This window comes from Grammomys surdaster, unplaced genomic scaffold, assembly GCF_004785775.1.
Source record: "Grammomys surdaster isolate TR1022 unplaced genomic scaffold, NIH_TR_1.0 125940, whole genome shotgun sequence".
Lineage (NCBI taxonomy): Eukaryota > Metazoa > Chordata > Mammalia > Rodentia > Muridae > Grammomys > Grammomys surdaster.
The window spans coordinates 1,197,011-1,208,399 of record NW_021620762.1 but is presented as its reverse complement, the minus strand read 5'-3'; the positions used below and the strand labels follow the sequence as shown (position 1 = coordinate 1,208,399).

At 44.3% G+C, this 11,389-nt stretch overlaps 1 protein-coding gene across 1 annotated transcript in view; it reads left to right on the top strand.

Annotated features, from left to right (window-relative positions):
- The first annotated feature begins 348 nt into the window (after positions 1–348).
- Tnrc6c (trinucleotide repeat containing adaptor 6C) overlaps positions 349–11,389 on the top strand; it is a 64,747-nt gene continuing 53,706 nt past the window's right edge. Inside the window, exons 1-2 of the mRNA XM_028752783.1 lie at positions 349–438; positions 1,489–1,510. Coding sequence (XP_028608616.1) covers positions 376–438; positions 1,489–1,510 — 85 coding nt within the window. The 5' untranslated portion in view covers positions 349–375. The remainder of the gene's footprint in view (positions 439–1,488; positions 1,511–11,389) is intronic.

Sequence of the window (11,389 nt, the reverse complement as noted above, 5' to 3'; positions counted from 1 at the left end):
CATCCTCTCAGAGTGGCTCTATCCTGTTTATGACATTGTCTAGCTCAAGACTTTCTGTACAAATAATGTCCCTATCATGTATCTTGAGTGTTGAGTTTCAAACCCAGGGCCTCTCACAAAGAGGCAAGCAAGCACTCCACTACTGAGCTATGGTAGCAGCACCCTCCTACACAGACTGGTCTCCAACTTAATCCTGTGGGCTACTCCAGCCTACCCTTGTGATTCTCCTGCTTCAGCCTCCCAAACAGTCCTGTGCCACCAGTCCTGGTTGCTTCTTTACTTCTTCATTGTCTTTAAAGTAGTCATCATACTAACACTGCTTCTTAAATATTTAATAGGGTAAAAGAACAGGAAACACAAGAAGAGGAACGTTTGATGGAAGAAAAGAAAAAGAAAAAGCAGGAAGACAAGAAAAAGAAGGAAGGTGCTCAGAAAAAGGTTTGCTAGGATTCCTTCTTCCATGTCCTCTGGTGTCCTGTCTGCGTTACCGTAGCTGTCTCATGGCCAAGGTCGATTCTGTTACTGTTCTAAATCAACATGCTGAGTCTGTAGTTAGTACACATGGATACGTGGCTAGTGAAGCGAGTGCAGAGGGCCAGCTTCAGAAGGCCTTCTCTAAAGAGCCGGGCTGAAGCCGTGTGTCTGGGGCTGTATAGTTAATGTTACAGAGTGTTCGTGCTGCCTCGTGAGAATGGACTGTACCCAGCCCAGAGCAACCCTGTCTGAGATATCAGGGAGAACCAGGAAACTGACAGTATTAGAAAAGCTAGAAATAATTTTTGCAGTCTTAGTAAATATTCTTTATAAATCCTTATAAATAAATAAGTTCTATAAACCAGTCTGGAGAGATGACTCAACAGTGAAAAACATAAAATCTGTTTTTTAGAGTTCTTTAAACCTTATAGTCATATTTCCATTTTCACTGTGTAAAATAACCAAATTATACCACCCATCCTTGCTTTCATCTCTGTACTGAGCCATGAGGTTGGAAGGATCCCTTCTACTGGCACATAGAAAGTTTAGGTGGTGTCCATAAAAATGTTTGCCAGTAACTAACTTAGCTCTGTCGTGGTCAGAGCAGGTTTGTCGTCAGTAGTGAATGAGCTGAATAACAGGCTCGGTGTAAACATTTGAAGAATTAAAAATCTTAGTCCCAACACTCAAAGATGCAGATGCATGTGCGCTCGCTCGCTCTCTTCCTCCCTCCCTCCCTCCCTCCCTCCCTCCCTCCCTCCCTCCCTCCCTCTCTCTCTCTCTCTCTCTCTCTCTCCAAGATTAAAATAAAATAAAAAACAAAGAGAGGCAGGCAAAGCTTTGTAAGTTTGAGTCCAGTCTGGTCTGCACAGTGAATTCCAGGACAGTCAAGAGTCCACGTCTCAAAGAAACTAAGAAAAACACCCTAAAATAACTAAAAGTCTGCTTATAAACTTCATCAGTATGGACATTCTGTACAATTGTTTCTAAAGAATTTCTGATTTTTTTTTTCAGGCTGCTGATCAAAAAACCAAAGGTAAGTTTGTTTGTTTGTTTGTTTGTTTGTTTGTTTTAATATTTTGTCAGGGGCATACTTTTTATAGTAGTTTCAAACATTGCGATGGTGTGACTTTTGTAAAATGTATGTTATGTTTATGGGTGTTTTGCGTGCATGTTTGTCTGTGCACTAAATGTGTTGTGCAAAGGCCAGAAGAGAGCTTGGATCTTCTAGAGCTGCAGTTAAGATAGTTGTGAGCCGCCATGTGGGTGCTGTTACTTCCTTCTTTTTGTCTTCCCTTGGACACAGTTGCACATGTAGATGCTTCATTGTAAAGACTTCTGCAAAAGTTCTGTCAGCTGCAGGCTGTACTAATAATCCATGTCTAGTTGGCATCTTGTAGCTTTAAAGTCAAAATTAATTAGGTGTAGAATTTGAACTCATCATTGAGCAGGACCTGGATTAAGTTCTTGGTTTTGTTAGTAGTCAATGCAGGACTGGTGGGACTACAGCTTTTGCTTTTGACTCTGTGTGTTCGTCCTTGGTCCTTTGTCCTAGAGTCACATCAAGAGATGAGTTTACTGTTAAAGCAGCAGGGTGCAGGGCCATCTCCTCTGCTCTGTTAGTGTTAGAGTCTTTTCAGAAGGCTCCAACATCACTGGCCATTGCTGGATTTGAATTTATGATTTCAAATAAAACAATGGTTTTTACTGTCATTTTACAAATATGGAACTCTCCCTTCATTGTTTATTTGCCCCCTCCTGTGTGTGTGTGTGTGTGTGTGTGTGTGTGTGTGTGTGTGTGTCTGTGTCTGTGTGTGTGTCTGTGTCCATGTCCCATTTTCACAGTCTGTTTTGTTGTCATCTATGACTACTTCTCAGGCTGTGACTGCTCACACTGTAGTAACTGAGGTCTGCCCTCCTGCCCTTCTTGTGTGTGGAGTTACTAGTTTCTGTCATGTGCTGATGAGTGCTTGCACTGTGGCTGACTGGCTGAATTGCTGAGTTTTTTGGAACAGTTTGTCAGTCACTGTAATTGGCGTTTGGATTTGTCCTAAACAAAGTTGTTTATGTACTTCTAGAATTATAAAGGATCTAAAGTCTTCTATATAATTTTCTTTTTTAGTTAATTATGTCTGTTTTATATGTCTGACTATGTTGCCTGCATGTTTGAATGTGCACCACATGTGTGCCTGGCATTCATTGAGGCCAGAAGAGGGTGTTGGATCGCTTGGAATTGGAGGGTGGTTTGAGCTGACACAGGAGTGCTGGGACCTGACCCAGGTCCTCTGAAAGAGCAGCAAGTGCTCTTAACCACCAAGCCGGTCATCCCTCCAGCCTAGTTTGTTTTCTAAGGAATATTAGCAATGTTGGGTTTTGATTTTATCAGATCCTATCATTACTTAGCCCCACCAGAATCAGCTGCTGTGAGGTGGCTCTCATGCCTGGTGCTGGTGTTAAACAGGGCACTGATGTGATGAGATGTGTTACACAGCAGCGTACAACAGGCTTGCATTTATAACGTGCCCCTTCCTGTTCTGTTTGCTTCCCCATCTTGGCCTGACAGTAGTAGTGCAGGGGCTACACCTGCGTGTTGTCTACACTCTCCCAGAGCCCTCCCTCAGCTCCTGCCTTTATGCTTGTTCTAGGCCCTAGCATTAATGAGTCCCCTTTGTCGCTGCTGTTGTCACTGGGGACAGGAAGGGATCTAAAGCATGGGAGGATTTGTGGGACATCATACAGTGGACCCTGGCCCCCTTCTCCTGCGTCTGCAGCCAGTGGGCTTCAGAGCAGTGGTGTCAGGAAGGACAGCAGCATTTGCTGCAGGGGGCCTTAGGGATCCCTCCCCATCTGCCAGTCTAGTAGAGAATACACTTCTCTGTCCCTTATAAATTTGAAAGTGGGTTTTCTAGGAATTCTGCCTTTCAAAATCATAATTAAAATAGAGATTGTCTCTGGCTATCTTTTCTTTGGGGAAAAAAAACATTTTGCGGAGTGGGGAGCAGTGGGGGGGGAGGACTGGAGGGATGGCTCAGGGGTTAGGAACACTAACTGCTCTTCAAATCCCAGCAACCACATGGTGGCTCATAACCATCTGTAATGTGATCCTATGACCTCTTCTGGTGTGTCTGAAGACAGCAACAGTGTACTCATATAAAATGAATAAATAAATCTTTTAAAAATATTTATTTTTATTTTATGTGTTTGGGCATTGTGCCTGTATGTATATCTACTGGGGCTGGAAAAGAGGACAAGAATTGTAGACAGTTGTGAGCTGCCATGTGGGTACCAGGAATCAAACCCTGGTCCTCTGTTAAAGCAGCCAGTACTCTTTAACCACCAAGCCATCTCTCCAGCACCTGGGGATTTTTTTCAAGTCCTGGCCTGTGGTTGCTTTGTGGAAGTCTTTCTTGTTTTAAAAATCAGGCCAAGTAGATGAGTTGTGGAACACCCTTCTTCTAGCATCCTGCCCTGAGGTTGTACCGTCAGGAGCCCTGTTTTCTTTGTAGACAGGAGACACACTGTTACTTCTCTCTGGAGCTGTTTGCAAATGGTGGGTCCACTCTTGTTTTTCACCAGAATTTCTCTTCCTCTGGGCCTTTGCTATCTCTGTTGTTATAGGAAACTCTATGTTAATGCCTTCCTGTTACAAAAGCAAAGCAAAACAAAACATTTTGTTGAAAATATTCGGGAAACAAAAACTGAAGAAGAGTCATAAATTCAAGGTTAGCCTTGGCTACAGAACGGAGACCTTGTCCAAGGTGAATACGCGTGCGTGCACGCACGCACACACACACACCCCTAAAAGAAATTTCTTATTTCCCAGTTATTAGCCATCCTGTATATCTCATTATATATTAATGTAAATACACATTGTCCACTGCTTTCCACAGTTTATCCTCTCCTCAAACCTAAGCACTAAGCCATTTAAAAGCCTTTCTGCCACCCTGTTGATAGACAGACTCAGCCTGGCACATTCTCCTGCACGTTGTCTTTGCATTAGTGACTAAAGAAGGGCAGCTGAACACCCAAGCCTCCTGCCCCGGGGAGGCCCTCAGTGTCTCATGAGGGGTAATGGATGGGGTAGATAGTATCCTTTTGTAAAATGTGCTGCCTTGTATGTTACTGCTGCCTTGTCCAGTAACCGATGTCCAAATAGCAGCAGTCGCTTTATTTAGAGCCCTTGCCTCAATTTGGATATGAATAGTAATAATAGTTTTATTTGTGAGCTTTGTAAGCCTCAGTTTTACGTCATGTTTTCTGAGGCTTTTTCATGGGTTGCTTTGGGAGATAGAGGGCAGAATTAACCACAGTCACATGGTACTACTCATGATTGATGATTGATTTTATGTTCATGAAATAAATAAATTTTCCTATAAAAAGCTCAAATTTAGTCAGATCATCTATGAAACCAAATGCTTTGATGTTTGGTTCTGGCTCTTCTCAGGAGATACTGAGTTAGGGTCACATGTACCTCACCCAGCACAAGCAAGCTTTGGGTGTGTGTGTGGGGGTGTATGTATGATTGATTTATTGCCACTTTATTGAATTATAATTGAAATGCAAAAATTGCACATATTAAAAAATTTACAGTTAGTCATTTTTTCACTAAGTATTTCTGTCGTTTAAAGACTGGAAGATTATTTGCTTTTAAAAATAAACGAGAGTAGAGCATGGTGGCACACACATTTAATCCCAGCTCAGGAGGCAGGGACAGGTGGATCTCTGTAGTTAGGGCCAAGCCTGGTCCACATAATGAGTCTCTTAGGTCAGCCAAAACTACATAGAGAAACCCAGTCTCCAGGAGGAGAGATAGAAAAAAGAAACACTTGGTCTTTATCTCACAGAGGATGGACGTAGAGCACAGCCATCTGCTCCACGCTCTTTGGTAACTGCAGTAACTGCTGGGTAGCAGAGGGACTAGGTTGGATAAGGGCGTGGGAAACTGGAGTTCTAGAAGGAATCTGTGGGTAGTGCTGGACTGAGATCTGAAAGGTGACCAGAATTTCATAAGCCAGGATGAGAGACAGGAGAGAAAGAAGTTAGACCCCACAGAGGGAACAAGCTGTGCTGGGCTTAAGGTTGAGTGGTAGGATATTTTACAGAACCAAACAGAAGATTGGGGTAGCACCTGAGGAGCTGGCAGTGGAGAGTGTGTGATCACGGCTACAGGGTGCTAGCCTGCAAGAGGTGACGTTTTTGTAAGCCTGCTGCAATGGGTCTGTTCCTTCTCTCACCGGCTTCTCTCATTGGTTCAGTGATTTGACATGGGCTCCCTCTTCTGGCAGTTTGCACATTCTACGCTTGCTAGGAAGTAGACCAAGATTTTAGCTCTTTCACAATTTACTAGTTTATTAAAGATAATGCCTGCAGCCCTGTGGGAGTTGTTTTCAGCACATTTGTATCCTAGAAGACTCGAGACCCGAGTCTACTCAAGCTCCTTTCTGAGATGGAGGAAACCCTGTTTGTCCCAGAGCGTGGACACTTGAGGGCAACTGACTGAGAGGGGAGCAAGAGAGCACTCGTGAGCTTTGTGCATCCTTTTTTGTGCTTTGTGTTGTCTGCCCAGTGTGATGCCGTGGTGGGAATTGACATAGATGAGTTCAAAAAGGCCGCAGGCATTTACGCTGTATTGCTCGCTCGGCTTAATATAGCACAGCTTTCAACCTTATCTACTTTTGAATTATTACTATTATTATTATTATTATTATTATTATTATTATTTTATTTATTTATTTTTGGTTTTTCGAGACAGGGTTTCTCTGTGTAGCCCTGGCTGTCCTGGAACTCACTCTGTAGACCAGGCTGGCCTCGAACTCAGAAACCCACCTGCCTCTGCCTCCCAAGTGCTGGGATTAAAGGCGTGTGCCACCACCACCCGGCTGAATTAAATTATTCTTATTGTTAAAATAACTTTACATTAACATTAATGTTATCTTTGGCACTATATTGAAAGTAGCACTTAATTTAATTTTAATACCTTTCAGAGTAACTGGCACGATGCACTGGTACAGAACATACCTGCAAACGTCAGTTCTTTGGCTCACTAGATCACAAAGATGGCCCCTAGCTGCCATCCTCCCTACACAGCCCCAGACCAGCAGCTGGATAAATAAATTCATAAGGCTGTTGAATGAATGAGCACCTTCTTCCTCAGAAGACCGTAAGGCAAGGAAAGGCACTGGAGAGAGGATTTGTTACTAGGATTTGTGTCTTAAGCAGTGACAGTAGTTTGACCATGCACACTACATTGAGAACTCTGTAGTAACACAGCATAGGAAGGAACAGGTAGGCAGCAGGTGTCATCCTGTCTCTGAGGCCAGAGCAATGCCAGGAAACTGGAAGCAAGGCTGAAAGTCAGACTCAAAACACAGAGGTCCAACAGCATGGCAGAGAGAAGGCCAGGAGCCTAAGAGCATGGTCATGGCTGTGGCTGGCTGGAAGAGCCTCTGCCCAGCGAGGGTAGAACCAGAGCTGAATGGCCCAGCCCTGAGGCACAGTTCTTGTTTTGTGGCTCTTTAGAGATGCTGAGACCGAAAGGTCGAAAAGGTGTCCCAGCTGACATCTGATCTTCTGGAGCCCGGTCTGTGGAGGACTTGGTGCTGCTGGGCTAGTTGGGACCATGCTGCCGAAGTCCTTAACAGAAAACAGAAATGACTTCTTAGAATATAGTTTTCAGAGATTCTCTTTCTTAAATAACATACCTATCTTGTGCCAGCAGGTGTCATCTTCACTTAAGAAAATGTGAAATGCATATTAGGCGGTGAAACCAAGAATTTTAGCTTGCTGAAAGCTGCTTCTTTTGTAATGTGCCCTAGATGCATTTATGTGAAAAAGAGGATGGCAGGGTGGTCTCAATACCCTATGTCTTATGGCAGGAACAGAATCAGAAATTTAGATCTGAAAAAAGCAGAAAGCCAAAAAAGACTGGCTTAAATTGGAAGCTTTCTCAGCACCTTATGTGCAGAAGCCCGGCAGAGCAGCTCCCCTGTACAGCATTGTTGGCTGGCTACCTCACTGCTTTACTCGTCCAGCCAGCTCTTCTTTCTTTGAGTCCCAAAGGACCAGCCCAAGGCATTAGCACTTCTAGCAGCTGGAAACAGTCTGTGAAAAGAAACATGTAGATCAAAAACTGAGCATGTTCATATTACTCTCCAGGACGCCCAGGCTCTTTGTGATATATAGTAAAGTGTGTTTCTCCATTTGAGAGACAACATACTCTGCATCAGCGTGAGGTACAGAGCGAAACCTGCCACCTGAAGCAGCCTGTGACCTCTCTCAACTGCTAGGCTCTTAACTCTGGTTCAGTTTCAAACTTTAAGTAACCCTTTCTCTCTCCCTCTCCCTCTCCTTCTCCCTCTCCCTCCCTCTCTCTCCCCCCCCAATACACACACACACATTGGTGTTTATACACATTGGTGTTTTGACTGCATGTATGTCTGTGTGAGGGTGTCAGATCCCCTAGAACCTGAGTTACAGGCAGTTGTGAGCGACCATGTGGTTGCTGGGAATTGAACCAAGGTCCTCTGGAAGAATAGCCAGTGCTCTTAACTGCTGAGCCATCTCTTCAGCCCCAAGAAAACAAATTCTTAAATGTAGTATATTTTCTAGAAAAGTACCGTCCCAACAGAAACATAATGAAAAGGGCTAAGCATGTGCCTCAGTGATAGAGTGTGTATGTTTAGTATGTGTGAGGCCCCAGATGTGATTCTCAGGAGGGAGAGAACAAGAGGAGAGAAAAGACAAGGCTGGAGGAGGAGGGAAGGAGAGATAGAGTAGAGAAGAAATTCCATTTAGCTCACAGTAATGGCATATGGCTATAGCTATACAGGTGGCTGAAGCAGAGGATCACTTGAGCCCAAGTGTATGAAGCCAGCCTGGGCTTCAAGTTTTGTTTGAGATGTGATCTCATGTAGTTTGGGCTAGCCTTAAACTTGCTGTGTAGCTGAGATTACTTTGAACTCCTTATCACTCATTCTGCCTTCACTGTCCAGGTGGTGAGATGACAGAGTCGTGCCACCGTGTCTGGTCAGGGGGACTGTCTCTGTCTTAAACTCACAGCACACCTTGGTAACTTCACGTGGTCACAATTTTTATTTTCCCAGTTGTTGATTCAGTTGGGTAAGAAGTCTGGGCTGTGCTTCATTGCTGTCCTACAGAAAGGGACACTTGGCTCGTCCCCAGGGACTTGTTGCTCCACTCTTGGATATCTTCATTTGGAAGGGAAATGACTTCCAAGTGGCCCTACCCAGCTGACAGCTGGAGATAAAGCCTGGGCTCGGGGCTGGAGGCAGCACTGGGGTTGTGTTTGCTTCAGAGATGAGGCTGTGTGAGTGTAGGTGCCCACTCTTGAATAGTCCAGAGCATGACTGAGAATGAAAGTTTGGAGTTGGTTGGTGTGGAAGACCCACAGAGCAGTAAGAGACAGGCAGCTGCTCCTGACCCACCTGCCTCGTGCGGCTCTCTTGTGCTTGGAGCTCTCTACTGGGATGAAGAGGAGGCGGTGAAGCTCTGAACACGGTATTTCCTGTGCCTTCCTCTGTTAAAAGTATCACCTCCCCTTTTCATTCTGTGATGATGAACAAGGTCTTCACAGCAGAGAACATGGTAGGGATGGCATTCATGTTTGTTCACAGTCATCTGCATGCTTTGAGATAGATAATACGTGCAGGAGACATGAGGACGGCGGCTGCAGGCTTCCTCGGGTACCTGTGTGTCCAGTAGTCTAAGAATACAAGTAGTGTCTGTTCCTGTGCCAGTGAACAGCAAGCTTTTCCTGTAAAGGGCTGGATGGGAACTGTTGTAGAGTTAGGAGCCCGGAACTGGTCTCTGTCAGGCATTCTTTGCTTTCTCCCTCCTATCCTTTAATATCGTGAGAAGCATTCCTCTGAGTCTCTGCCAGTCTTTCTTCTCTCCTGGTAGCAGTTATCAAGGGGAAAGGGAGGTTTCATGGATATCAGACTCCCCTAATGTGCCACACAAGCTCCATGGAACAAGGAACTGAATATTCTGTATTCATGTCTTAGACGTTGGCTTAGATGGACTGACTTACAGCATTTGCTTACTTAATGTGCATTTTTTTTTCTGTGATGGGTTTAGCAACAACAACAACAAACAATAGCCCTGAACTTGTCCTTTTGTCTAGTTAGGTAGGTGATAGTGCATAGGGCAGGAGGGCGTGCATTCCACAGCCACATGTGGAGGTCAGAGAACAGTGTTATGGGCTCGGTTCTTTCCTTCCACCTTTACATTGGGCTCCAGAGATTGAACTCCGGTCTGCAGGTTTATGTGGCAAGTACCTTTACGTGATGAGCTGTCTTCCTGTCTCTTTCAGTCTTTTGTAAAAATACTAGTGGTAAAGTAGAAGAGACCTGGACTGGCTCCTGGTACTGATCAGTAGCTGTGTTGTCACTGTCTTAGTCATCTTTGTGGGTTGGGCAATATGAAGGCAAGAGTGACCATCAGTGGTGACCACAGGACAGAAGTCTTTGGGCCTGAAGACTAGAAGTAAGAGCAGAGGGTCGGATCGTGGCATTGGCTTTAAGTACTAGGAGGTCATTATCGCCTTGCACAGTGTGCCTTTATAGGTGAACAGAAACACCACACACAGAAGAGGAGGGCAGGGAGGAATGGGAAATGAGGAGCAGGAAGAGGCATCGTACACAGAAAGAGGCTGGCAGAACAGGGGCCGGGTGGTTATCCAAGGCTGTCGAAGAAGGGTACATTTCTCCACCCTCCATGGCAACATAAGTAATTATCTCATCTTTTCTCTTAAAAGAATGTTATCTGCCATATTGAAGCAAGAAAAGATGTAAACATCTATAAAACAAGTTAATCTAAGACCCAATCTTTAGGTCTTCATCTCTGCTCTGGAGAGTTATGGGTGGAAAATCACAGCCCAAGAAGACACCATCCATCTTTCTTTTTTCCCTGAGACCTGCCAGGTATACATATGCCACTAGGAAAGAAGACAGTAAAACACACAGACAAAAACAGTGACTTTATGTGATGTTAGCATTTGGGAAATGTGTCACACTATGAGACTACAGTCTTACTCTTAGATGAGCGTTAACGGATATGTAGCACAGGAAAGAGTGTGTTGATTGCATTTCTGTGGTGGCAGAAACTTGGGAAGGTTTTGCCTAATTGCTTTTATCTTTTCTGCAGAGTAAAGTCAAATTTATCTTCTGGGAATGAGAGGCTAAGGTAGGGTGGTAACACAGTAGAGGCTTGGAAGTGAAAGGCCTTTGGATGGATTGTCAGGACCTTGCTCTAGAAAGGGCACCCTGAGAATCTTAGTCAGAGTCACTGTAGAGAGGGGATCCAGTGGCTTTCTTGATAGGCACAGATGATAGAAAGACAGAAAGGCCCTGAGAGTATGGACAATGTAATGGTTACCTAGTACACAATAGAGTCCATGCTAGAAGACCAACACTGGGCTAATTGGATCTGCTAATAAAAGGAAAGTAGAAATAGCTTATAGACCTTAGTGTTGTCTTATAATAGTTGTAACTCAGAGGGTTTACTTGTACCTAAGAGAGATACCTGCAATGGCTGGAGAGATATCCCAGCAGTCATGGACCTAGGTTCCATTCCCTGTTCTTCCAAAGGACCCAGGTTCCATTCTCAACACCCGCATAGCAGCATACAACCATCTGTAACTCTAGTTCCAGAGGATCTGATTCTCTCTGGCCCCTGTGGGTACCAGCTATGCACATGCAGGCAAAACACTACAACATGTAAAATAAAATACCTGGAATTATTTCTTAACTCATTTGTATAAAGCTTTTATTCAGCCATAAAAGGAAAGACATTTACAAATTAACTAGGTAGAAACTTTCCCTCTCTATCGTGGATAATGGCACACACTCAGGATGAAGGTAGGTCTTAGTATTAAGGGTCAGATCAGAAGATCTGT